We start from the raw sequence: 27,504 nt of genomic DNA on the forward strand, positions 1-27,504 counted from the left end.
TGGGACATTCTGAATTTCAGATTTTTTTGTGGATCAGGGATGCTTAATCTATATTATTATTATAAATATACCATTGACTCCCATTGGGAAAGCATGGGAAAACACTAAACCTTGGGCCCTAAACCCGGTACCCCAACAATGAACTGTGGAAACGTTTCTTGTTAAACAGACACTGCTGCTCAAAGTACCTGGGGCACCGTAACCACCACGCTCCCCACGCTCACTGTCAGGGCCATCTATGGAGTCCCTCTGCTAACCACTGTGAGGACAGCAGAATGACGCGTCAGGACAGCTGTGAGAAGCCTGACTGGGCACAGCTCACGGACCTCACAAATAGCACGGATTGTTTAAAAATTCCTTAGTGTAATGAGAACCGCTTCTAAAAATCTGAACAAATTCTCCAGTGAATTTAGAAGGTGTTAAACTGGCCTATCCCTATCCAGGCTAACTTCAAAAGCTATTTTCTACTTTTCTCTTGCCTTCCCATGGAGAAATCTAAACATAATTCTAAATTCACCACAAATAGCATTAAGTATCCCAGCGTAGCTCTTTCAATTAGATTTAAGTATCTTAATGAGTAGAGAAATAATAAAGATAAATTGGTTAAAGAGTGAACAGAACCTAAAAAAAACTAATCAAAAGGAAAATCTGAGACTGTGTGAAATTGCAAATTTAATTTCTTTGCCATCACTAATGTGACACAGGTCAATATATTTTTCCCTTTGTCATAAAGCAAATTTCTATCATACATGTCTCATATTTGACTGATTAGTTGGGCTGAAGGAATGTATCCAGGAATATGTGACCTCATGGTAAAGTGCTGGTCCCTGATCACGCCCAGCTCAGGCCAAATCTGTCTGAGGTGGTTAACACAGTCTGCAAGGGGCAATTTCCCTGAAATTACCTCCTGTATTATTTTTCTGAGGGTTACCAGGGATTGAACTCAGGGGCACTCAACCACCGAGCCACATCGTCGGTCCTAGTTTGTGTTTTACTTAGACACAGAGTCTCACTGAGCTGCTTAGCGCCTGGCGGTTGCTGAGGCTGGCTTTGAACTCTCAGTCCTCCTGCCTCAGTCTCTGCAGCTGCTGGGATTACCAGTGTGTACCACCAAGACTGGTTCTAACTTTTGAAAGTTCTACTTTTCAAATCTAATTCTTTGAGTGTTCTGATTTTAAAAGTTCTTTGGGAAGCCAAAGAGAACAAAACAAATACCATACATCAATCTCCGAAGGAGAGGGATTATCTCTCCACCTCTGAGGCTTCAAAACCAAGTCAGTGCACAACACTGGCCCTCAATACGTTTGCCAGGCTGAATACATGGCATACCTTCATGCCAAGGAGCTGGTCTGGTCCAACTGAAAATAACCACAATCTGCCTGGCCTGGTGTTACACAATAGTCCAGAAGGAGACGTAAGATGAATATGTAAGAGCAAGGGCCAGCCTAATCCGGCACTCAGGAGTGCCAAGCCCGGTGGATGATCACATCTGTCCTCACTGAATCAGAGGCACTCCTACTATCCCCATTAAGACAGATGAGGAAGCTGAGGCGTGAGGGCTAGATAACCTGCCCAAGGTCACAGCCAAGCCCAGATTCCAAGTCGGCTGCATGTTTAGTCTCTACAGAGAGACAGGCAGCTGGGCTCCTCATGTATAATGAGAAGACTGATCACTCACAGAAAGAGGCTCTGATCAAACCGCTTCCAGGTCTGAATTGCAAATTTAATTTCTTTGCCATCACTAATGTTCCACCTGCCCACCACTTAAAACAAAGCTGTTGCCATTTTTGTGGTGCTGGGGATCCAACCCAGGAACTTGAAGATGCTAGGCAAGCATTCTACCACTGAGCTACATCCCAGCCTTAAAAACAATTCTTAAAAAGAAGCACATTTACACAGGTGGCAAGGATGGTAAGTCTGACAGAACTTAAGGAGTGGTGTTTTGATGTGCAGTAAAACCAAGTTACATGGATTGGGTCCTACCACCCTAAATCTTTCCATGATTAGAGGAGCTGATCAACACACAGGCTTGTGCGTACCATCAGCACAACTCCCTCCTGTGACACACACACCTTGATATGTGTCTCTAACCCTACACCATAATTGTTTGTTGACAGCCATCACTGCAACGAGAAATTCTTGGAAGCTGATGACTGCCTCTTACTCATAAACATGTTCCCGGAGCCCAACAGTGGGTTCTAAAAGCCCTGCCTGCATGGAAGATGCACACTGACGGAGAACAGGAAGCACGTCACAGTGAATGCATTCCAACACGACCACGAAATGGCAAGTTTGAGACGGTTCCATTTATTTAAATTCCAGGCAAACTGACCAAAAAGGGAAAAAGAAAATCGAAGTATAAAAATCTCATGGAAATAAGGAAGTTTAATCAAATTATTTTTAAAATGTATACTAAATTAAAACTCACAATGGGAAATTTTTCAAAAGGGTTGAGAGTGGAGGAAGAGTTGGCGTGGGTAGACCAAGCACCCTCCAACCAGAAGTTCAACCTACCGACTCATAAAAATAAAATTCCACGCTGCTGGCATGCAGCTTTAAGTGTACTATCTTTGATTACACTTCCCTTTTTTGTTAAACTTGAATTTTCTGAAGTTTTTATATACACTAAGCAAATAACTTTAATCTTCAAAATGACCAGATTCACATCTTTATTATATTTCTAACTGTTGTAAAATGCACTTACTAAAGTAATTTCAGTCCTCAAATGTAGTTGGAAAACTGTTGTGAGATAGGATGTCCCCCCATATCTAATTAAGCACTTAACTTTGACTTTATTGCCTTTATATTGTGTGTTCTTGAATGCTGTCCCTGATTTAGTTTTATTAGAAATTTGAAGTTATTTTCTTACTGTATTTATCATACTTGTTTTAATCATCTGCTTTCTTTAAATACAATAAATTCCAAATGAATTGCCTATTCTTTACAGTGACTTTGGAGCTTTTCATTTGTTTGTCTTATTAAAAGTTTTGGATTAAAAACCAAACTATGACACATAATGAGGGGAAGGGAAGGGCTAGTGTTAGGGTTAGAGTTAGGGTTAGGGAGGGGGGCAAGTATGGAGGAAGGAAGTACTGTATAGAGGGTAAAGAGGAGTGAGGGGTGGGGGGAAGGAAAAAAATAACAGAATGAATCAAACAACATTACCCTATGTAAATTTATGATTACACAAATGGTATGCCTTTACGCCATGTACAAACAGAGAAACAACATGTATCCCATGTGTTTAAATTAAAAAAAAAAGAAAAAAAAAAAAAAAAAACCAAACTAAACCCCTCACACACACATACACACATACACACACACACTTTCATTTCCTTTTATTCTAAGAGAAAACAGTCTTTGGGATAAGCAACTCGTCCAAGGTCACAAAGCTAGTATGTCTTAGAGCCTCTGCGCTCTTCATTTTTGTCCACAGCAAACATCCTATTGTCATTTCTTATTACCATTTTTCAGGTTATTTTGTCTTTAAGGTGGAGACAGGGACAGGAGAACAAAATCCAGAACTCTTCCTTTGAACAGACACGTTGTAACAAAGTGACAGTGTCTTACTGCCTAAGACTCAAAATGGGTTACTTAAAGCAGCCATTTCAAAAGGTGTTTGTTTAGCTTGTGGACCCCAAAAGCTTTATTCAAAGCTAAACATCTGGCTCATAAGAAAGAAACAGTTCTGCCAAGAGGCCTGTGAACCACATCAGGCTGCACCTATTTGCTGGAGGCCCCTCCAAGGGCCTTCTGCCCTTCCCAGGATCCCCAGCAACCCCAGCAATGGGCCTCTCCTGGCAGGACTGCCTGCAGGCATGCTCACCTCCCCGCCACAGGGCTCTTTAGGGGCACCAGCCCAGGGCAGGCAACCAGTTAATACAAGCTAAAGAGTTAACCAGTCAGCATGCAATCTAGCCTGGTGACAGGTATGAACAGAGGGGTGACTACCAGACAAGGGTTCAGAGGGTCCTCCTGTAGGGGGGGATTTTTTTTTAAATTGATGCACTCTTTTAATGTTTCAAGTTTTGACATTTTAAGACAACAAGACCTTCTGAGGTAAACACAGGACTGGCCACACACCTGCCCATCACATGTAATTCCACTTTCACCTGAGCTGGGATTGACTGAGCGCCTGCTGTGTACCATGCTCCATGCAGGTAACAGCAGGCACTGCCACCTCCCTGTACGGAGACCTCGGGGAACGAGTTCCACCTGCGAGGGGAGCTGTTCAGACAAAACCCCAAGTCTTCAGAAAGAATGCCAAGTGGCTGCCATGCACTGGTGGGAAGTCTGCACGAAGCAGGCGTGATGCCAGCAGTGCCCGCTGGCCTTCGTGTGGTGACAGGCTGACCACAGCGAGCTTCTGGCCGCCAGTACCTTGGGATCACATTCCATTTCCAACTCAGCACACCAGCCAGTTTTCTGAGGATGTGACAGTTAATCGCAGACAGACCCACTGAAGAACAATCTGCTCACGTGCTATCACTGCCGCCACATATAAGTTAAGGCTTTTATCTGCAACGGAGAAGCAAGAAGCCACCCTGTGCGCAGCGCGTATCTTAAGCCAGCCCCCAGGAGAGGAGTGGCTGGGTATGCGGGCTCAGAGAGACAACTGGCACTTATCACCAGCTTCTTCCAGCAGCAGGCCGGCTCCTGTTTGGGCCCTCCCGCCTCCACCCAGCTCTTTCTTCCTCCCCATGGCCGCCTGTCTGTCCCTCCTCTGCCTCCAGAAGCCCAAAAGCCTAGCTGATGTTTTCAAAAGCATTTTCTTTTTCAGATTCTAATGAAGGATGCTTCCAGGCCTCCTCTGACATCTTGGAATGCATCTTTCTGTGTGAACATGCCCCTTCCCTGGCTGCCGCCTGGTCCTGCGGCTCTGAATGGCCTCAGAAACCTATCTGCACGTGCACAGGTGAGATGGCTCTGCCCGGCTCTGCACACAGCCCTCCTGGCGAGACAAGTCGAGGCAGTAAGAACCCACTGGAACACGCTCCGAAACTGAAGGCTGAGCCCACGTTCTCTCCCAAGCAGCTGGCATCTGACATGTTTTCTCCCCTTTTTTTTTCTTTTACTTCTTGTTTCTTTCGCAGTACCAGGGCTTACGCCCAGGGTCCTGCACATGCTGGGCAAGCCCTCTGCCACTAAGCCAAATCCCCAGCCCTTCATGGGCTGTCTTCTTTTCCTCCCTGTCTCCCTCCACCCAGGGTCTAAGTTGCCAAGGTTGGCCTTGAACTTGTGATCTCCTGCTTCAGCTTTCTGAGTGGCTGGGATTACAGGTGTTCAGCACTGCGCCCAGTGGTGTATTCTCCCTTTTAAAGAAGTCTTTCACACAACCCTGGACTACCTGGTGTTACAAGTAATGAAAAATCATCCGCATCTCTAAATTTACTGGACACCTTTCACAACAACCTGTGTGATGCAGAGTTGTGCAGGGAGTTGGGGGTGTACCACCAGGTCAGTCTGCCTCTACAGATGGAGATGCTGGCAACATTCCATTCCCTTCTCCTTCAAGACTAGAATTACTGTAACAGTGCTGCTGTGGTCAGGAAGTTTCCAGGAATGTGCTATTACGAACTAGAGGCACAAAGCTCATCCCTCAGGGGCAAACACTTGGGAAAAATTGATTTTCTGTTGGAACCTCCATGGACACATACTGGATTGGAAAGAAAAGTTTGCACAGGCTCAATAGGAAGAAGGAGGATGTTGACAGCTGCTCAAGAGACAAAAGCTTCAGGCAGCCTCTTCAGGAGGTGAGAAGGGTGGGACAATGTAAAAAGACACAGGCCGGAAGGAAACAGAACAAAGGTAGGAGGTCTTCTCTGGAAAGACATCAGAAAACTAACTTCATCCACACTATGCAAAGTGCCCACCACGCTACACAGCAGTGTGTCCATTTTACTACTGAATATAGTCCACAATTAAATAATTTCCTCCAAGGACACATACAGGCAGTAGACAATAAGTTAATGCATAAAGAAAAGCTATCCATCTGCAAAGCTTCGACCTTGATTATTTACGAGACACTGGACCCCCCCACCCCCACCCACCGAAGGCAGCAGGGCGAACAGATTGATAGGGCTCCAGGTCGCAGCCCCCAACCCACTGTGGCCAGAGGAGGGAGACAACTCAAGGGACTCCTGCAGCAAGCACAAAGTGCCCCCTCGGGATGGCCTGCCCTGCTGGGCACATGCACTGTGTTCTCAGTGCCAGTACCAGCAAGGCAAAGAGCGCAGCAGCAACCAACGTCTTGACTGCGCTGGGACGGGCCCCACTGACCTACTGACACTCAATCCTTCTTGGACAAATAAAAGCCGGTTTGTGGGTTTATAATGTAGACTGAGAGGGGGGTGAGCACGAAGAATAATTAAAGTTATTATTCAGCTTGCACATGGCTTCTGACTCACACGACTTCAAACTTCACCAAAATCCCTTAACCACCTGAAGAAGCTGGGAGCCATACTATACAAGGACAGCAAAGCAAGCAAAAATGCTAACCTGACTGCTCAGAGCACCACTGTGTCAATATTAAGCACATACAGGCCTCCGCAAAGGATCCTGGGTCGAGGCCGGGGAAACCCGGGCCTGGGCACGGCCATTGGTCAGAGAGGGCTGAGAGTGCTGCACGTGGAGGATGCTGCTGAAGGCTGGCAGGACGTGGCAGGGTGATACACGCGACAAAGAACACAAGAGGTCGGGGGCACAGGACACCGCTTTGTGCCTCCAGAGGGAAAAAACCTGAAATGCAAAGGCACAGTCGTTGGTGCTTGCTAAAACTACCTTAGTGGCCATCAGTCACTTCATGAGCTTCACAGACGACCAGATGAACCCCGCTAAGACATTCTCAAAATGCTGTGAGTGCTTCACAAAAATCAATTAGAGCCATATCTGAAATTGTTTAAAAATAAACTACCTATAAATGCTGTGAGAGCACATTTTTTAAAAAAGTTCAGGTTTACAGTCTCATGGTTTCTAATAGTACGTTTTCATGTGTGTAGGCTAAGAAAATGCGACATAAGACCATTCTTCTCCGCTGTAAAAAGATAATGTCTACGGCTGACAACAGTGATGCTGAAAGCCACCTATCCGTGGTGCACAGAATGACAGTCACTTTGAGAGGACCACATCATAACCTCAGGATCCTGAGAATATGTCAGATCACATGGCAAAAAGGAATTCAGGTTGCAGATGAAATTAAGGCTGTAAATGACTTATTTTTAAGGCAGGGAAGTTGCTCTCATTGTCTGTGTGGGCCCAGTGTCCTTAAAAGTGCAAGAGAGAGACAAAAAAGAGACCAGAGACAGCAGTGTGAGGAGCTGACCCAACACTGCGGGCTCTGAAGATGGAGGAAGGGGCCCCAAGCCAAGGAAACTGCAGAAGCTCTAGAAAAGTCAAGCAACGGCTTCTTCCCAGGGCTTCCAGAAAGAAACAGCCCTAATGAAAGAATGGACATTTTTTTAAGCTGTCTGTTTTATCTCAACTCCCTAAGGTTTCCCTCCCAGTAATGGGAACAAAGCCCTTAAAGCTGTTCCAGGAAACAGCCCCAAACAGAGAGTAAAAGAGTAAATTGAGCCAGATAGCTAGATAGTGCTCAAACAGTAGGATTACCAGAAACTATTGACCAGAATCTAGACCCTGTTGTAAAACATTGTGAAACATGTTGTATGTTATCAGCAAACCCAGACCCCCTTTGAAATTTCCCGGCAGCTTTGTTCCCCATTTTTCCTTTTTTCCCCCCTTTTCCCCTTTCATGTGCGACCCCTCCCGATGTGTGGTTTCTGCCTTTATAAACCTACAAGATTTTCTGCTAGGGACTCGACTCCTCGAGTTGGGTCCCAGCGCGCTGGAATAAACACCCCTTGCGGTTTGCATCAAGTGACGCCTCCTGCGGTTGATTGGAGTTGCCGTCCATCCATGGGACAGAGTTGGGGTTTCCTTTTTGGGGGCCTTACACTACCAATGTTTTAATTTAGCCCAGTGATATTCATTTCAGACTTCTGACCTCCAGACCCATAAAGTAATGCATCTGTGTTATTTAAAGCCATTAACTTTGTGGCTAGTTGTTACAGAGCAGCGACAGGAAACGAATACACTATCCTGTCCAATATTAATTAACAGAAGTTTTTCTGTAGCAAAAGGTTCAGGAGTAACACCTGAAAATAACAATCCTGTTCATACTGGAGAGGAGAAACTGATACAGATGTGCTGACTTGCTTCTGGGCACTATGTAACTGGGGCCAGGGTACCTTCCCCGCCTGAAACAACCAACAACTCAAGACTAAGCTCATTAAAGGAGTTTTCAGAACCTAAACGCGAGTTGACAAAGGACGTCAACCCCTGAGAGGTGGCAAACAAAGGTGAGTCCTACCATTCCCTCAGCTCACTGCCCTGAGTTACTAGGTATTATGGCTGGAATAAGAGGAGCCCCCCCAAAAACAAAAACAAAAAAAACTCAGGAGACAATGTAGCAATGTTCAGAGGTGAAATGATCAGATCATGAGAGCTACCTGGAGGATTAATTGATTCAACAGCACTGAGCCATAAATGGAGGCGGGTGGGAGGAAGCGGTTCGCTGGTGATAGTGAGCTGTGGTGTGAGCTTCAAGCAGTCTGGTACAGACAGCTGCAGACCACGCTGGGATTGGGAGCAGGACAGGAAAGATACTGAAGAAAATGCTTAGGCTTAAAACTGGAAACCCACAGACCCAAGGAGACCCAGAAGGCCTCGAGTCGAAGACCTCAGCTTCTTCCTTAAGAAACTACAAGAATGAAGATGAATAAGAGCATCAGTAAGCAAGAGAAAACAACAAACATCCCAGGGAAATCGATGAGATGGGAGAGAGAGAAAGCTGCTTTTTTGGGGAAAAGATTATGAAAATTGATATAACACCAATTAAACTGGTCAAGAAAAAAGAAGGCAAATTATAAATATCAGGAATCACCATTACAGACCCTACAGATATTCAAGAGCTAGGAAGGAAACACTGTGGACATGTTTGTCACATGACAACTTAAATGAATGGGCAAATTTTCTGAAAGACATTAATTACCAAAGCTCCCTTGGGAAGAAATAGGTTAATTCTGACCAGCCCTGTACCTTAAAACTGATGGTGTGGTTAGAAACCTCCCCGAAAAGAAAATCCAGGCCCAGATGGCTTCAATGGTAATTCCTATCACACACATATGGAAGAAAGCCAAGTCTAAACAGCTCTCCCAGAAACTAAAGAGGGAAAAGAACTCTCAACTAACACCAAAAGTAAAGACATTACTCGAAAACAGAACAGTAGCCTTCATGACCAAGTCTCCTAAACAAATTTTTTGTCAAAAAATCCAACAATACATCAAAAAGATAGTATGACCAAGTAAGAAATGCACTGTATTAGCCTTAAGAAAAAAAAAAAAATCTAACAGACACAAAAAGTATTTGATAAACTCGACCTCATCAAACCAGACACAGAACCTCCTCAAGCAGAGAACAGGAAAATGTAAAAAGCCCCCAGCTAACATCATGCTTAGTGGTGAAGGAGGGCACTTGCCACCAAGGACCACCACCAAGATGCAGACACCCACTCTTACACTTCTACTCAACGCTGTGCTGAAGGCCTCAGGCAGTCCGATTTGGCATGGAAAGTAACAGGTTTCCAGACCAGAAAAGATGACGTAAAATTGTCTTTATCTGTGGACACAAAAGGCTATCAGAGCTAAAGTCAATTTAAGCAAGATTAGAGACTATGAGATCAACATGAGAAAACCAACCCATCTCTATATACCAGTAATGAACTATCAGAACTGAGATTTTAAAAAACAGTATCATTTAGAATAACAAAAAAATACAAAATTACTAGAGAAATCTGACAAAAGATGTAAAACTTTTACACTTAAAACTACAAAGTATTGCTTAAAGAAGACCTAAAATATTGAAGACATTCCTGTTCATGCACCAGAGGACTAAATACAGTCAAGATATCAGTTCTTCAATTCACCTATAGATCAGCAAAATCTATAGATCTATAAAACCTATAGAAAAAAAACCTATAGATCACCAACACCCAAGCAAGCTTGGCTACACAAGTTGATAAGTTGATTCTAAAATTCATAATGAAGTGTGAAGGAGACAGAACAGGAAAACTGAAAAAGAACGAAGCTGGAGAGTTAACACTCTCTGTTTCAATTAATTATCACAGATGGGTGTGAGGCAGCACGTCTGCAGTCCCAGCTACTGGGAGGCTGAGGCGCAGAGAATCCCTTGAGCCCAGGAGATTAAGGCCAGTCTGGGTGACACAGTGAGACCTGTCTCACCAAAAAAAGAAAGAATGAAAAAGAAACCATTATAAAGCTACAATGGTCAGGACAGTGTGGTATTGGGATCAAGATACACAAATAGATTTATTTTAATAACAGCGAGAGAGACCAGAAATAAACCCAAATACCTATAAGCAACCATTTTTTGGCAAGGGCAAAGAATACAGTGGGAAAAGGACACCTTCTTAACAAAACTGCACTAGAACAACTGGGTATTTATATTTAAAAAAAAAAAAAAAAGTTCTTGGTTCCATACCTCATGTCATATTTTAAAATTAACTCAAAATAGATCAGCTATAAAGAAAAAAACTATGACTATTAAAAAATCTAGAATATGAGAAAACCTCTGTGATCTTGATACAGGCAGAGCTTTCTTAGATAAAATACCAAAGACATGATCAAAAAAGAGTATACTGGGAAGTTAGACTTTATGAATTACTGAAAATTACAATGAAACGTTACTATACACACCTGTTAAACTGGCTTTATGCCCAGTGTTGACAAGGATATGGAAGAACTGGATTTTTTTTAAGGTGCTGGGGATGGAACCCAGGGCCTCACATGTGCTGGTACATGCTCTACCACTCAGTTACAGCCCGTGCCAAGAGTTAGAACTCGGCTACGATGGTAGGAATATAAAATGGTACAACCTCTGTGGAAATCAGGTCAGCAGTTTTTCAAGTTACATGTCCAACTACCGAATGATCCAGACATCTCACTCCTAGCTATTTACCCAAAAGAAAATGAAATGCAGGCACATACAATGAATTACATACGAATGTTCACTGAAGCTTATAATAGCCAAAAACTGGAAACCTGAATTTTCAGCAACAGATAGATTAAAAAAAACCATGGTATATTCATACAATGGAATACTACGCAACACTATAGAGAAACAAACTAATGGGACACACAGGTTGGACAAATCTCAAAGGCACTGGGCCAAGTAAAGAAACCAGCCTCAAAAATCACACATACCACATGATGGCACGTATAAGACATCCTCAGAACAAAGAGAACCACAGCAGCAGAGGGCAAGCCGATAGGGCTGCCAAGGACCAGAAGCAGACAGGGCTTGGGCAGGACGGGGAGGTGGGAGTGGAAGGAGCCATTCTCCACGCTGAGCGTGGAGTGGTCACCCACAGCTAGACAGCACTGCGAGTCACAGAACCACACACACAAATTCTAAAAGAGTCAGCTAAGGTAGCACAGCACACACTGTGGCCCAGTGCTTCTGCTTGTCAGTGTGTTGAGGAGGGCACAAACTAGCAGGCACTAGAGAGCCGCCTCATTCCTTTTCACAGGCGCTAAATATGAATCCACGATGTGGATGTAACGATGCATTCAACTCTTGGACATTTAGACAGTCTCTTCTGTTTTTCATTTACAAATGGTAGCACTATGAATGACCTGTGCACATGTATTTGGGTTGTAAGTGTATCTTCAGGGTTAATTCCTAGAAATGAGACGGCTAAGCCAAAATTGTAAACCTGTATATAGCTTTGTTAGAGATTCTGCCAATTTTTTTCCATTAAGATTGAATGCAGCAGAGTAGCAGGATATAAAATCAACACCCATAAATCAAATGTGTTCCTATACATCAGTGTTGAATCCACTAAAAGAGAAGTTAGGAAAACTACCCCATTCACAATAGCCTCAAAAAAAAAAACAAAAACAAAAAAAAAAAACCAACTTGGGAATCAATCTAACAAAAGAAGTAAATGCCCTCTACAATGAAATCTACACAGCACTAAAGAAAGAAATTGAAGAAGACCTTAAAAGATGGAAAGATCTCCCATGCCCTCGGTTAGGCAGAATTAATATTGTCAGAATGGCCATACTACCAAAAGCGTGATACAGATTTAATGCAAAGTCTATTAAAATCCCAATGACATTCTTCATAGAGCTAGAAAAAGCAATCATAAAATTCATTTGGAAAAATAAGAGGGGGCTGGGGAGATAGCTCAGTTGGTAGAGTGCTTGCCTTGTAAGCATAAGGCCCTGGGTTCGATCCCCAGCACCAAAAAAAAAAAAAAAAAAAAAAAAAAAGAGAGACCCAGAATAACCAAAAAATCCTTACCAAGAGAAGTGAAGCAGGAGGCATCATAACACTAGACCTCGAACAAGCTGCAATAACAAAAATGGCATGGTACTGACACCAAAACAGACTCATAGACCAACAGTACAGAATAAAAGACGCACATACCTAAATACAGTTATCTCATACTAGACAAAGGAGCCAAAAACATTCAATGGAGAAAAGATAGCCTCTTCAACAAATGGTGCTGGGAAAACTGAAAAGCCACATGGAACAAACTGAAATTTAACCTCTATCTCTCGCCCTGCACAAAACTCAACTCAAAGTGGCTCAAAGATTTAGACACTAGAACAGAAAGTCTGTGCCTAACGGAAGAAAAAGTAGGCCCAAATCTTCACCATGTCAGCCTAGGATCTGACTTCCTTAACAAGACTCCTAAAATGCAAGAAGTAAAACCAAGAATCAATAAGTGGGATGGATTCAAACTAAAAAAGTTTCTTCTCAGCAAAAGAATCAATAATATGAAGAGAGATCTTACAGATTGGGAGAAAGGACTTGAAATCTGCATATTACAGTGATGCAGCCACAACAATGTTTACAGCAGCTCAACTCACAATAGCTAAATTATAGAACCAACCGAGGTGTCCTTCAACAGATGAATAGATAAAGAAAAGGTGATAACACACACACACACACACACACACACATATCATTGTATCTATTATACATATATTATTATATATTATAAACCATTATATGTGTACCATTATCTATATTATATATCGCTATACATACATACATGTTGGAATATTTCTCAGTTTTAAAGAAGAATGAAATTATGGCATTTGCCAGTAAATGGATGGTGCTGGAGAGTATCATGCTAAGCAAAATAAGCCAATCCCCAAAAAACAAAGGCCAAATGTTTTCTCTCATATGCAGATGCTAATTCACAATAAGAGAATGGGGGTGCTAGGGAAGAACAGAGCTACTTAGGTAGAGGGGAGTGAAGGGAGGGGAGGTGAGAGGGAGGTAGGAAGAACAGTAGAATGATTCAGACATCATACCTCATGTACACATACGACTGCATGACCAAAGTGATCCTAACAACATGTACAACCAGAAAAATGAGAAATTATACTCCATTTATGTATGATTTATAAAAATACATGGATGCATTCTACTGTCGTGTATGGCTGATTAGAACAAAAAAAAATTTTTTTAAAGAATAAACAGAAATGGGGGCTGCGGTTGTGACTCAGTGATACAGCGCTTGCCTAGCATGTGTGAGGCACTAGGTTTGATCCTCAGCACCACATAAAAATAAATAAAAATTTTTAAAATGTACCTGGTACATTCCTGCCATTGAAGTGTGAGAATGTGCTTTCCCATGCCTCACCAAAAGTGCTGTCAAACTTTGAAACTTATGCCATTTGAACAGTGAGAAATGGTACTTCATTTAGGTTTATTTTCCTTTACACAAAAAGGAACTCAACTTTTTAACAAAACTTTAATATCAATTTTATTGATATAATTTGTAAACAATTTGCCCATTTAAAGCACACAATGCATACATTGTGAATATTCACAGTTGTGCAAACATCATCAATACCTAATTCCAAAAATTTCCACCAACCCTAAACAAACCCTGAGCCCATTAACAGCCATGCCCCACACCTCCGTCCCGCAGTCCTAGGATTGGCCAATTCTTAGTAGGTTCCCAGCAGGCCTCCGGGGCGGCTGGGTGCTCCCGTCGTCTCTGCTGCAGCAGGCATCAGTACTTCACTCCTTTTTCATGGACGAACAACACTCCATCGTATTCATCCATTCATCAGTCAGTAAACACCCGCTGCTACTTTCTGACTGTTATCAATAATGCACATTTTTTATCTGCAAGTGTTTGTCCTCATTTCGTTTGGGTTATGCCCAGGAGGAGAACTGCCAGGTTATATGTTAACTCCACATTTATTATTTGAGGAACTGCCACATTGTTTTCCAAAGCAGTTACACCACCTTATGTTCCAAAATCTCCATATCCCTTCCAACACCACTACCTTTCTGATGAGTCACACTGGTGGGCGTGGCGGGAGCTCCCTGTGGTCTTCATCTGTGGTTCCCGCGGCCTATGATGCTCACTACCAGCTCTACGACCAGCTGAACACGGCTCCAAGATGTCCAAGTCCCAATCCAGCGAGTCGCCTTATATCACAAAAGGGACTCGGCAGGCGTGAGTAAATTAAAGATTTCCTGGGGTGGGGGGAGTTATCCTATATATTTGGGTGGGCCAACATCGTCACACTGAGAGCAGCGGGCGGCGTGGGGAGGGAGCAGGAGGTGGATAAAGCAAGAAGATGGCGTGACATGAGGAGGGGCCAAGACGAGGAGTGAGGAAGCCTCTCCAGGCCAGAACACTGCAGGAACCACTCTCCCCAGATGCCTCTAGAAGCAGCACAGCGGGGACAACACCTTTGAGGATGCTGCCCTCCAGAACCGTGGAGAATAAACGTAGGCTGTTTTAAGCCACTGAAGTTGTGATTTCCCACAGCCTCAGCAGGAAGCTCACAGGGTCCAGGGTTTTATCTGGAGCTGGTCCCACAGGCACCAGAATCCAAGAAAAGCAGTTTTGTTTTTTTTTTAACATGAGCCACATATACTTACTGCGTATTAATGGAAATTTGTATCCGGCTATTGACTATTTACACACTAGTAACGTATTCCAGTTACATAACAGGTAATTGGTCTGATGTTGGGGATTAAGTCCAGGGGCACGCTAACACTGAGATGCACCCCCAACCTCCTTTCCCCCCTTTTTTAAGACAGGGTCTTGTTGAATTGCCCAGGCTGGCCTTGAGCTTGTGATCCTCCTGCCTCAGCTTCTCCAGTAGCTGGGATTCTAGGTGTGCACCCAGGTGCCCAGCCAGAGTATGTTTTAAAAACTACTGTGCTGTCGTCCTGCACAACTTTTCTTTTTCAACATTTTTCCAGAATTTCTACATGTTTATTTTTCCATACAAACTTTATCAACATTCTGAACTCCATAAAAAGTTTTGTTGGTATTTTTAAAAGTATCAAGTTAACCAAGCAAGAACTGACATCTTTACGATGTTGTTGTCAGTCTAAAGCACAATGAGTGTCCTCCATTCAGATTACTTCTCTGTTCCTTTTCCTCAGATTCTGCACATCTCTCAAGTTTATGCTCAAAATCATGCTGTTGTTATTACTATGGGTAGCTTTTGTCAATGTGTGGAATATTTCAAAACTTTTTAAAAAAGTTTTGGTTTGGAAAAAAAAAAAAAAAAAAGCCCACACTATCAAACCACCACCCAGCTCGAGGGCAGAAACGTGTGCAAGCGTGATAGAGGCAGCCTGGCATCCGCACAGGCCCGACCAGCGGGCATCGACCACAGGTTTTCACCCGTGCTGCGCTGCTAGCGCCAAAGTCAACAGCTTCAAGTCAAAACGTGTAACCTGATTTCTCAGGAAAAATGAAACCTCTACCCTGAGCCTCTAACCCTACAACTCTTTAAAATACAAGGACCCTCCCATCATCAAGAACATCTAACCTCACACCTGCCACCACCGTACCTGACAAAGAAACACAGAAGGTATTTCTCCAAAGACCACAGGAAGGTAAGGGCGCACAGGCATCACCCCATTTAACACTTCCACAGCTCTGGCCAATGCAGTAATTCAAACAAACACAGAAGTTGTTATTTAATCACTCCGGACCTACAACAATGCCAATTTCATGTAGTTTAACTTAACATATGTACATACATGGAAAATGAAAAAGAACATTATAAAGATGTCAGTAAGTACTCAAATTTAGCTAACATTTTATTAATACAATTTAGTTAAAAACAAATTTAAATTTGTTTCCACAAAATGATTTTAGGATTCATGGGGAACAAATCCAATATGCACAAGAAAATGCTCTTGGAAAAAATAATAATTTAGGAAATCAAGATGACATGCCAAGCCAGCTAATGAAATGTACACAAAAACTATATTACCTAAAATCAATTTAAACAGAAACATACAAATATGGATGTGGGGGTTAAAACAGAAAATCAAGAAAAAGATCCAAGCTTACAACACTTTGAACCAAAAGGAAATTCTGTATATACTTCAACAAGCGGCATTAAGGAAAGTGACTAACCATTTGAGAACAGATCCCACCCAACAGCAATGTACTCGGAAGGTAGTATTTGCACTTAAAAGCATGGAAATAAAATATTGGTGAACATACAATCTTTATACACAGGGTTTTTAAGGCAGGACAACAAAAGAGAGTTCCAGGTTTGACAGATAAATTTAAAAATAGAAATCCACAAAAAATTCAAATACAAGCAAAAACTTGGAAAATACTGCCCTTAATTCATCATTCTTTTAAGTCAAAGAAAAACTCAGAACACAAAAGGAAAAAAATGACAAAAGACCTGATCAAGCAACACACAGAAACACAAAAATCCAACAAACGTATAAATGCTCCTTCGTCTTACTAGTGATTATTTTAAAATCAATTAAAACAATCTGCTTTATGGCAGACTGGTTAAGAACTTAAAGAATGGCAGCGGCCTGCGTGCCCTCCCAACTGACACAGCTTCCTCGAAAGATAACCTGGCGATACCTGTTTTTCAAAATGGGAACAAGGGGAGGTAAGGCAGGGAAGATTGACACAAAAGGACAGAGACCAAAACGTGGATGTCTAAAGTTGGTTCTTGATTGGTTACAACTTTTCACTACTTACTAAACAATATTTTATAATTATCTTATAATCAACAAGAATTTTGTGCAATTAAAAATACTGCAGCGACACAACAAGGCCGTCTCAAAAAAAAAAAAAAAAGGCTGGGAAGGTGGCTCAGTGGTTAAGTGGCCCTGGGTGCAATCCCCAGTACCCCCCACCCCCCAAAAATTCCAAAATAAAAGCAAAAAAACCCAAAAAAAGACAAAGACAAAAAACTTCCAAAACCAACCTTTGAGTTGTCTGTACCATAAAGAACTATTATGTATTATAATGCCTCATTTTATTGAAGGCTGTAATTAAACTCTCATAAACAAGTACTCCCACAGATCAGCAGTACTGAGCACCAAAACGGACTCTGGTGGTAGAGGGAGAGTTGTCACCCATGTGGGGTTCACGTGAGGACTGAATGAAAAGGCATTTGAAGGGGTTCCAGGTGTTGAGTTCTGCACTGCACGGTGTTGTCAGCTTTCTATTCCTGTAACAAAACACTAAAATAATCAACATATAGAGAGTAACGGTTTATTTTGGCTCAGTTTTGGAGGTTTCGGTCTGTGCTCGGTTAAGCATGGTGCCAATTCAGTTGCACCATGCTTGATACAAAGAAAACAGTTGATAAGCATCAGTGAGCGATCCTTATTAAGCTGCACCATCAGGCAATTAGAGGCAAGCAGTGCCACTACCCATTCCTGGAATGGTTAAAATCAAATTTGTGTAAATACCATGATTTCAGAAATACTTTCTCTTAATTGCTTCACCTTTCACTGGTTGGTAATGGTTTCACCACTTTTAGGACCATAGTTTGGATCTGCAAGGTGCTCCTGAGGCCCACGAGTAGAGGAGGCTTGCTCACCTGTTTGGGGTTGTTTGGAAGGGGTGGAGCCTTTAAGAGGCGGGGCCTAGGGGTGTTTTAGGTCATTGGGGAGGTGCCCTAGAAGCAGACTGTGGGACCCAAGTCTCTTCCTCAGCATGAAGTGGGCAGCTTTGCACCCCATGTGCTTCCCCACAGGTCTAACAGCATCGGGGCCAACCAAGCGAGGGCTGAAACCTCCAAAACTATGAGCCAAAACCAACCACTTCTTGCTAGCAGCTGATTCTCTCAAGTATTCGCGACACGAACAGAAAGTAACAACACCTATCAGTACAGAACTCAACACTTGGAACCCTCTAAACTTCAGGTCCAGGCCTGAACCTCCAAGAGCTCATGATACGACACAAGTATAAGTCAACCCAGATGTAGCTAGCAAGGAATTGACAGTATTCAGAAATTCTTTTCTATTTATAAGACCCTCTAGGACTCCAATAAAACTGGGTCTAACTCCCAGCCTCCTCCTATCTCTTTTTAATACAAACCTCAATAACCTATTCTCATGTTCAGCAATAACCCAAGAGAAGTCCCCCATACAGTGAGGTAGACCCCTAAACACCTAAGAACACCACTGAATCTGGACCAGAACCATTGCAGCGCCAGCCCCTGGAGAAATCACATCTTGGCAATGCTGACCACCATTTCACTCTCCGCTTGCTACTCAAAAAGTAATAGTTACCACGAGCCCACATCACCAATTCACAGAAGCATTTTTTAAAGTGGTCCAATTTTACCGAAGTGTTGTTTGAAAGCATACTGCTCTACCAAATCACTTTTGGAATGATAAACTATATCTCAAGGCTCTTTACAAATACAGTTAAGATTTAGAGAGCACTTTTGTACCATAAATAATTCCCTTTAAAAATCTGCTTCCAATTTAATCATTCCCCAAAAAGAAAATCCAAGGTAGGGCCTTTTGCCGTACTGTGCATACAAACTGCTAATTAACTTGAATCAGTAAAGCTGGCTTACACTACTTCTCAAACTTTACTGCTGAGACAGTTTTTAATATAACTATACAGAAAATATTAGCTTTTAGGAACCAAACTATCATATCATTCTGCAATCATTATAAATGATTTTTAAAACAGTCAAAACAAAAACCAGATATTCATATCTATTAGTCATACACTAATTGAAATTTTAAGTTTAAAAACACATTTTTGATTCACAATGGCAGCAAAAAAGAAAACACCCAAACAAATAAACGTAACTAAGGAGGTGAAAGACCTGTACACTGAAAATCTGCATAAAACACTGCTGAAAGAATTAAAGGCATGAATAAATAGGAAGCTAATGTGGGTTTACAGACTGGAAGACTCAGGATGTCAATACTCCCCAAAGTGAATGACAGGTCCGACACAATCCCCATCCAAATCCCCATGATATTTTTGTTGTTGTTATTGAAGAAATAGGAAGAAAAAAAAATCCAAAATCCAAAGGAATCTCAAGGGATCAAACTAATCTTGAAAACGAATAGCCAAACTAATCTTAAAAAGGAAGAACAAAGTTAGAGGTCTCACACTTCCTATTTCAAGACATACTATAAAGCTGCAGGGATCAAAAAACAGTGTGGCACCAGCAGGAAGCCAGACACAGACAGCAATTATATAAAGAGCCCAGAAATAGACCCTCACATGGACAGCCAAAAGCTCTTCATATAAGGATGCAAAGGCCACTCAAGGGGGAAAGGCTAGTTTCTGACAAACAGTGCTGGGAAAATCATTCTGTCACAGAAGAACAAAGTTGGACTCTGCCCTTACAACGTACACGAAAATTAATAAATTAAAAATGCATTATATACCTAAATATAAAATCCCAAACTATAAGGCTCCTAGAAGAAAAACTAAGGAGAAGTTTCATGACATTGAATTTGGCAACAGTATCTCAGATATGACAGGAAAGCAAAGGCAAGGTTAGCAAAAACAGCTGGGACTGCAGGGAACACTTGATAAGCAGTGAAAGGTAACCAACCTGTGCAGGTTCGCACTTGCCAACTACCTGAACAGGAGGTCAGCTCCTCCAACAAGTGCAAAGCCATTCGAACCCTGAAGAGACACTTCTCCAAATACACACAAACAAGTAATGAAAAGATGCTCAACATCGCTGAACATTAGAGAAATGCAGATCAAAACCACAAGGAGGTCACCCTTTAGAATAGTCACCATCCATCCCGCCCCCAAATTGAAAAAGCAAAAAAAAAAAAAAATAACAAAATAACAAGTGTTAGCAAGGGCGTGGAGAAGTTGATGCAGACACAACAGAAAACAGTGTGGCAACCACTGCAGAAATTAAGTATAAACCAGCATATGATCCCAGAATTCTCATTTCTGAAAGCGAGGCTTTGAAGAGAGATTTGAACCCACATCCTCTAGGCATTATTCACTACAGTCAAGAGGAGGAAGCAACCCAAGTGTCCACGGATGAATGAACGGATGAACAAAATGTGGCAAATACACATAATGGAATATTATCCTGCCTTAAAAAGGAAATTCTGACACAGGTACAAATGAATCAACTCTATGGACAACATACTAAATCAAAGTAATCAGGTAAAAAACCAAATCTTGTATCATTTGCTTCTATGAGTTATCTATAGACACTTCATAGAAACAAAGTAGAAAGGCATTTACCAGGCTGCGGGGGTGAGGGGAGGAAAATGGGGAGTTGTTTAATGGGTATAGAAGTTCCAATTTTGCAAGATGAAAAAGTCCTGGAGATCTGTTACGCAACAATGTGACTACACTTAGCACTACCCAACTGTTGACTTAAAAATGATTAAGATAGCCAATTCTCTCTGTTTTTACCACTATTAAAATTTTTTTTAATAAAACCAAGCAGTAAGTTTCCTAACTCTATGATGACCTTACACATTTTTAGTCCTCTGCCCTCAGTGCTGTATGCTATGAAATGAATGAAGCCAACAGCAAAGGCCAATTCTCGAACACCTTTGTAAGAAGGAACAAAGAATTAGAAATGAACTTCTTCAGAAACCTTTGGATGCTAAATCTGAAAGAAATTTCCCCGGTTAAAAGCCAATTCCACTACCAGCCCTTGGATCATCTCAAGTGCCTTTCAACCCAGGTACAACTTCTGAGAACATTCCATATGTTCAGATTAATGCCACAGCAATCCAGAGCTAAGGCGTGTTCAGAGTGCAATATTGTTTAACCTTAACCTAACTGACAGAACCAGGCACCTGAAGCATCAAAAGGAGTCAGGAGCTCCCAATACCAAATGTTCATTTTCTTGGATTATCCACTCACTGGTTTCCTTTTAAGGTCCCTTCATGACCCAGAATGGGCTGTGAGCATTTTAATGGTTAACAAGTTGGCAGAATATGGCAGCCTAAAAACAAAAACCCATGTTGGGATGAACCCAACTACTATGTATAACTATAAAATTCTAAGAAAACAAAACAAAGAATAACAACAACAAAAAATCCAAAAAAGGACCTTTCACTTTAATACTTAATATACTCGTTTTATACAAACTGGCATGTGGTACATAATATAATAAAATGTACATCCTTAAGTACTCATTCAGGATTTGGCTCTAAGGACAGAGGGACAGGGATGGACTCCTAGCCCTACCATCTACAGCCTGTTGACTGCGGGTGGGGTGTGCGAGGGATTGAACCCAAGGCCTGCGCATGCTAAACTAGCGCTCCATCACGGAGCCATATCCCAGCTCTTTTTAGTTTTGAGACAGGGTCTCACCAAGTTGACTAGGCTGGCCTTGGACTTGTGTTCTCCCTGCCTGAGCCGCTGGGGAGCTGGGATCACAGATGAGCACCCCTGAGTCCCGCTAACAGTGGTTTATTAACGTCTCCAAGCCTCGGTTTCATACATGATCTACACACGGGGGTTTTATGAAGATCTAATATTTGTAAAATCCAAAGCCACTGGAGTGAAGGTCTGGGTGAGTATCCGCAGCTCGTTTTAGTCACAAGTGGAAGCAACATGTGGGGAACACAAAGGTCGTGTTGCTCAGTGTCCTGCTACAGCAAACTTCCAAGGACACCTACACCTAGGCTGAGGTCTTCTGCCGTGGGTTGGGCGTGTATGTATGTATTCTGTACTGAAGATTGAACCCAGGGCTGCTTTACCAGTGACCTACATTCCTAGTCATTTATTTACATTTTTAAATTTTGAGACAGGGTCTTGCTAAGTTGCAAGAGGTTGGCCTTGAAATCCTCCCTTCAGCCTCCTGAGTCATGAGGATGATGTCACCGTGCCTGCCTGGCTTTACCTGCACTCCTGACTCTAAAACCCAGGAAATAGGTATGAAAAATGGAGGATGAGGTCATTTTAGGCAAATCTTCATTCAAGACCATGTACGTATTGCAGATGCTGACAGGTTCTAACCTACAGAAATTCCAGTCTAGGTGAAGAATTACACTCATGAAATCACTTAAGTAGCTAAGCAGGCAGTTCATGACTGTCAGGATGAGCAAGTGAGCAGCCGAGACATCCTAAATACAGAGGGGCACACAGGACTGAACAGGAATGGGAAAGGGTGTCCCGGGCAGTGTCCCAGGCTGGAGATCAAAGGCCCAGGGAGAGCTGACGGACACAGGGCATCACAGGTACTGACCCTACTGGGTAAAATGTCAAAAGTGAGTCCACTGTGGCAGAATAATAATGGTGGCATTAATAACAATTGGGTAACTAGAGGTGGTGCAAGATAACCCTGGCCTGGACACAAATGGACAAGGACATGCAATGGGCAACTGGAGAGCAGCAATGGACAGTTGGGGCACAAAGGTAACCAAGAAGTCCAAAGTTCAGAAGCAAAATTGGGCCCAATGCTACTGAGGACAGATAGTAAGGGGGCTCCTAATGTGGTAAAGCCAATCACAAAGCTCATGTCACACAAGGTCAGTCAAAGTGTCAAACATCCAGCAAAGATTTCATCCTTCTCCCCAAATGTATCATCTTATCACTAGTCTGGATAGAAAATTAGACAATTTTTTAATACCTCTATTTATTTTTTTTGTGGTGTTGAGGATCAAACCCAGTGCCTCACATGTGCTAGGCAAGCGCTCTACCACTGAGCCACAACCTCAGCTCCAAATTAGACAACTTTACGTCTGCTCCCAAAGCTGAGCTTTCGGGCAGGTTCCTATGAGGCTCCATTGTAAGAATGATAACGCGGAAAACAGTTACTAGCAAGAGGAGGGAGGCAAACGTCCCACTCCAGGACTCCAGAACTCCTCACAGTGCGCAGCAGTTTTTAGTAAAAGCTGAAGTTCATTAGTAAAGTGCTTAGTAAGTAATTTCTCTTTCCACAGGCCCCAAAAGGTAGCCCCTCTATCTGCACACAAAGTAAATATCTCACTCTTCAGAAAGTCTCCTTTAAAATTTATCCTGACATTATAAAGTAATAATCTGACTAAGAAAAAACCTCTCTCCCAGTCAACTCTACTACCTTACAGCAAATCACTAGTGTGTCTCCACCTCTTTTTCTCTGACCTCAGTCCTAAGCACTTGTCCTTGAGCTCTGGAGAGAAAATCTTTGTGTCGTTCCTCAGCACTTATGGCACAAATACAGCATGAAACAAGTATGTGACCAGCAAACTATGGTACACCAGCAAAAAATGATTTTTAAGTCCTGATAAAGGCTGTCAAATTACCTTGTCATTCATCACCAATTAATGATTACACATGTGACATTCATATTTAAGTTGTCAGGATCTGAAACAATCATATTTCTGGAAAATGAACAAGTTCATACTTAATAGATACCTACATTATAGCTCTTCATTTATCATAAATTAAAAGGCACCATGCCTTCCAAAAACCCATTTCACAATCAAACTATGCTATATATGTAAGAGACTTTTTTGTATTAACTCTTATTTGCTTGTCTTAATGGGCTGATTTATAGCTGAAAAGAAACTAAAAAATATCCAAATATATACACGTGAATATTTTCACTCTCCATATTTTTAAGGTGTATTTCCCCCTCCCCCACACACATACACTCACTATTCTTAGTATCTAGATCCTAGCCTCAAGAAAGATCTTGACACCAACTCAGAATAAGTGAGTTATCTGTAGTAATTATAGTAAGTTCTACCTCTGGCAACTATTTCAAAGTCCTTACAAACTTTTTTTGAGTACAGCCCAGTCTCAAAGATCCCTTTCCTCTGGACAAGTGATAACACACCTCACAGATCAGTTAAGATGGATGTTAAGATACAAGAATGTTAAAAGACACAGGATGTTAAGACAAGAAATGGTTCATGCTCTAGCTCAAAAATAACATCAAGTTCAAACACGGAAAACTGCACTAGGTAATCTAGCTATGTCTGCAGCTTTTCTTTGGGACACAATGAGTTTTGTTTTGAAGATCTTTTAGTGAAATTCTACTGCAATGCAGGAAAAATACACAAACGTACAAAATATCCAGAGAACAATCCTTAAAATTGCAGGTGAATCTTAACTTTGAAAATTTAAACTAGTTCTTAGCTTTAAAGAATCCTCAGGGGCGTAAATGAATAAACTCAACCAGGCTACCTTCAGACACCAGCCCAGACTTGCTGAAAAGCCTCTTTTGGGGCAAATGTTATGTTTATGCCACATCAGATGCCAAATTCATAGTGTCACAATCATGTAAGAAAATCAATTGCATTTCCCCTACTTACTCAAAAACACTGGCATTTGCTCAGCAGGGAAGTTTACAGCACAGGCCATTTGTAGGGATATCTTGGGGAATATTTGATTAGAACCAGACTGGTTAATGATGGGCAGAGGCCTATGTTCTACATTAATATAATCACCATCGGTACACTGGGTAACTACTTTGCTCATACAAATTGTTGGTACAGATTCTGCAGGGGCCACAAAGGATATGTGATTTAGCCGGGACCACTGGCTGGCTGAACCACTTCTTTTTTTACTTAACACTTTGGAAACTATTCTCCTGGGCAAGCCTTACATACATTTATGGATATTTAGAGAGGTGTGCTAAAATTTGGAAAACACACAAATGGGAACGTGGCAAATATATTTTAGGCTGACAGATGTCAAACAAGAGGTTTGTTTACTTAACTGAACACAGAGATTTAGCATATAAAATGACTGTTGGGAAAAGTTGCAGAAAGGATAATACAAATCTAATGCTTTACTACGCTCAATCATGATTTCATTTCCCTGGGCTAACAGCTCATGAAGACATTCATTCACTCACAGGCTAAGTGCCTACTGTGTGCCTGGCACTGTGGAAGGTAAGTAAAGGAATAGGAAAACAAGAACACAACATCGCCTATTAAATTATTGCATGTCAGGGTTTACAGAATGTCTAGGTAGGATGGGCAACTGTATGAATACTCAATAACCACATCTGTAAACAACGATGATTAGGCCTGACTAATCCTAAAGCAGCAGCAATACTTCACTCTGGAAATAATCTTGCCTGTCAATCAATCCTTGCTATAGATGGCAATTATGTGAAAAATTTCCAACTATGTTAACCCAGGCTAAGGTTGCCTAGAAAGTGAGGGAATGTAACGTTCTGAACAAAAATAAATGGTAAACTGAAGCACAATGACACTCAAACGCTAATTTGGTTGACATTTGCTGTGGCCTTCAATAACAGTAAAAAGCAAACAACCAGTCATAAAGTACAACATCAACTCTACAGTCGCCATGGCAAGAAATTATTTTGTTGTGGAGTTAATGTGAAACGGAAGCTTAAACTGACAAGTTTCTTAAAGAAAAAAAGTATTCACTTTAGTGACTTCTTCATTAAGGCTCCATTAACACTTACATTCCCCTAGGCTCAAAAACAGGTAGTACAGACAAATTTACACAAATTGGGTGGTCAAGATTTTAAAATAACTTTTGGCCCTGTCAAAGTGCCAGTTTTACAGCCAGACAACCCTAACGAGTTTTAAAAATAGGGGCCAGCCCTTAACTGTAAATCACAGTTAAAAGATCTGCAAAATGAAAACTTACTTTATTTTAAAGTCTTACACATCAAAGAGAAAGACACCGAATTATATGTGCATCTTAAAATAAGTAAGACACATAAACTGGCTTTCAACAGCGTGCTCGAGAGTTAAATGGAATTGTGTTTAAAACTACTGATGAGCTAAACGGTCATCACTACCGCAAAGCGACAGTGAAGAAGGAAGCCAAAGAAATAAGATTCCCCCTCACGGACACCTTTTAACACATCCAAATTTTGGAAGCCGTGTTCTGAAACCTTTTCACCGACCTTGCTATTTTTACTACGACATTTTAAAGCGAGCTCCGTCTGCACGCCGTTATCAAAAATGCAACACCCCCACCCCCAAAAAAGTGTCCCAAGATGTACCTATTAGCAACAATCGAGCCTAAAAAACATGCTCCTCCTACAGAGCACAGCGGGCCGAGTGGCAAGAACGTTCGAGCTCGGGAAGTTTGGAAATGGCAGTGACAGGAGACAAGGGGAAGGGACCACGGAGCCCAGGCGCAACTCCGCGCGGCCGACGCGGCGAGCTGGCATCCGAGCTGCAAGTTCGCGGCCCGGGACGGGACTCGACCCACCAACTTCGCGCCGGGGCCGACGCGGCCTTCGCGAGATCGGTGACAGCGCAGCGGCCGCGGGTGCCGGCGGCGGACACTCACCTTCCTTCTCGGCCCGCGCCGCGGCCACCACGAGGGTCATCACCAGGTGCAGCGCTCCCAGGAGGCCCGCGGCCGCGCTCCGCGGGCCCCCGCCGCGGCCGGCCGCGGGCTCCAGCCCGGCCCCGGCGGACGCGGAGGCGGCGGCGGCGGCTCCTGCTCCTCCTCCCGCCCGCTTCCCCATCGCTGCCGGCCGGGGGCCGCCGCGCTCGAGCTCCGGCGCGGCCCTTCTCGGCGACGCGGCGGCGCGGGAGCCGTGGTCCGGGATCTGGCCGCGGTGCCGGGTGCGAGAGCAGTTCCGGGCCCAGGGCTCGGGCTCGGGCGTGGGTCTGGGTCCGTGCGTGCGTGTAAGCGAGAGTGTCAGTCACGGCCTCGGCCTCGGCATCGCCTACGAGGAGCCGGAACGGAGAGGCCGCGGGTCAGGCACAGCGGGCGGCCATACTGGAAACGGGCAAGGACCGCGGGCCCTGGGCGCTGGCCTGCGAGGGGCGGGGCTCGGCTCTGGGCACCGCCCCCGACGTGCCGACACCTGGGCCTGCCTTTCCGCCCCGGCGTCCGTCGGTGCCAATTTTTCGTCCCGTTCTCGGGGGCTCACGGCTTCACCGGCCAGACGGGTCCGGGACAACACAACCCGACCCCATCATCGCTGCCCCGCCAGGGAAGGGGAGGGAGGCAGGCCCGGGCCCAGCCGCCAGGACTTATGATGGCCGCTCACGCTTCGCGGAGGCGTGGCGGCGATCACGTGGAGACGGGCCGCCACGCTGCGCAGCCGCCGTGGGCGGGGGCGGGGCTGGGACCGGGGCGGGGTGGCTGGGCTCCTGGGAGCTTCAGCCGCGCCTCCGGCGCCGGGGTAGCTCTTCTGTGCTGCAATGCGAGAACTTTCCAGGTGTCTGAGCACGCGTCCGGACCCCGGCCGAGCGAGGAAAATCCATTCCAGTGAT

At 43.3% G+C, this 27,504-nt stretch overlaps 1 protein-coding gene across 1 annotated transcript in view; it reads right to left on the reverse strand.

The window, feature by feature from the left end:
• Positions 1-27,261, reverse strand: part of TMEM131 (transmembrane protein 131) — a 155,776-nt gene extending 128,515 nt beyond the window's left edge. Inside the window, exon 1 of the mRNA XM_079111313.1 lies at positions 26,567-27,261. Within this exon, the coding sequence (XP_078967439.1) occupies positions 26,567-26,747 (181 nt within the window). The 5' untranslated portion in view covers positions 26,748-27,261. The remainder of the gene's footprint in view (positions 1-26,566) is intronic.
• Positions 27,262-27,504: the final 243 nt, after the last annotated feature.

This window comes from Sciurus vulgaris (genome assembly GCF_902686455.1).
Source record: "Sciurus vulgaris genome assembly, chromosome: 14".
Lineage (NCBI taxonomy): Eukaryota > Metazoa > Chordata > Mammalia > Rodentia > Sciuridae > Sciurus > Sciurus vulgaris.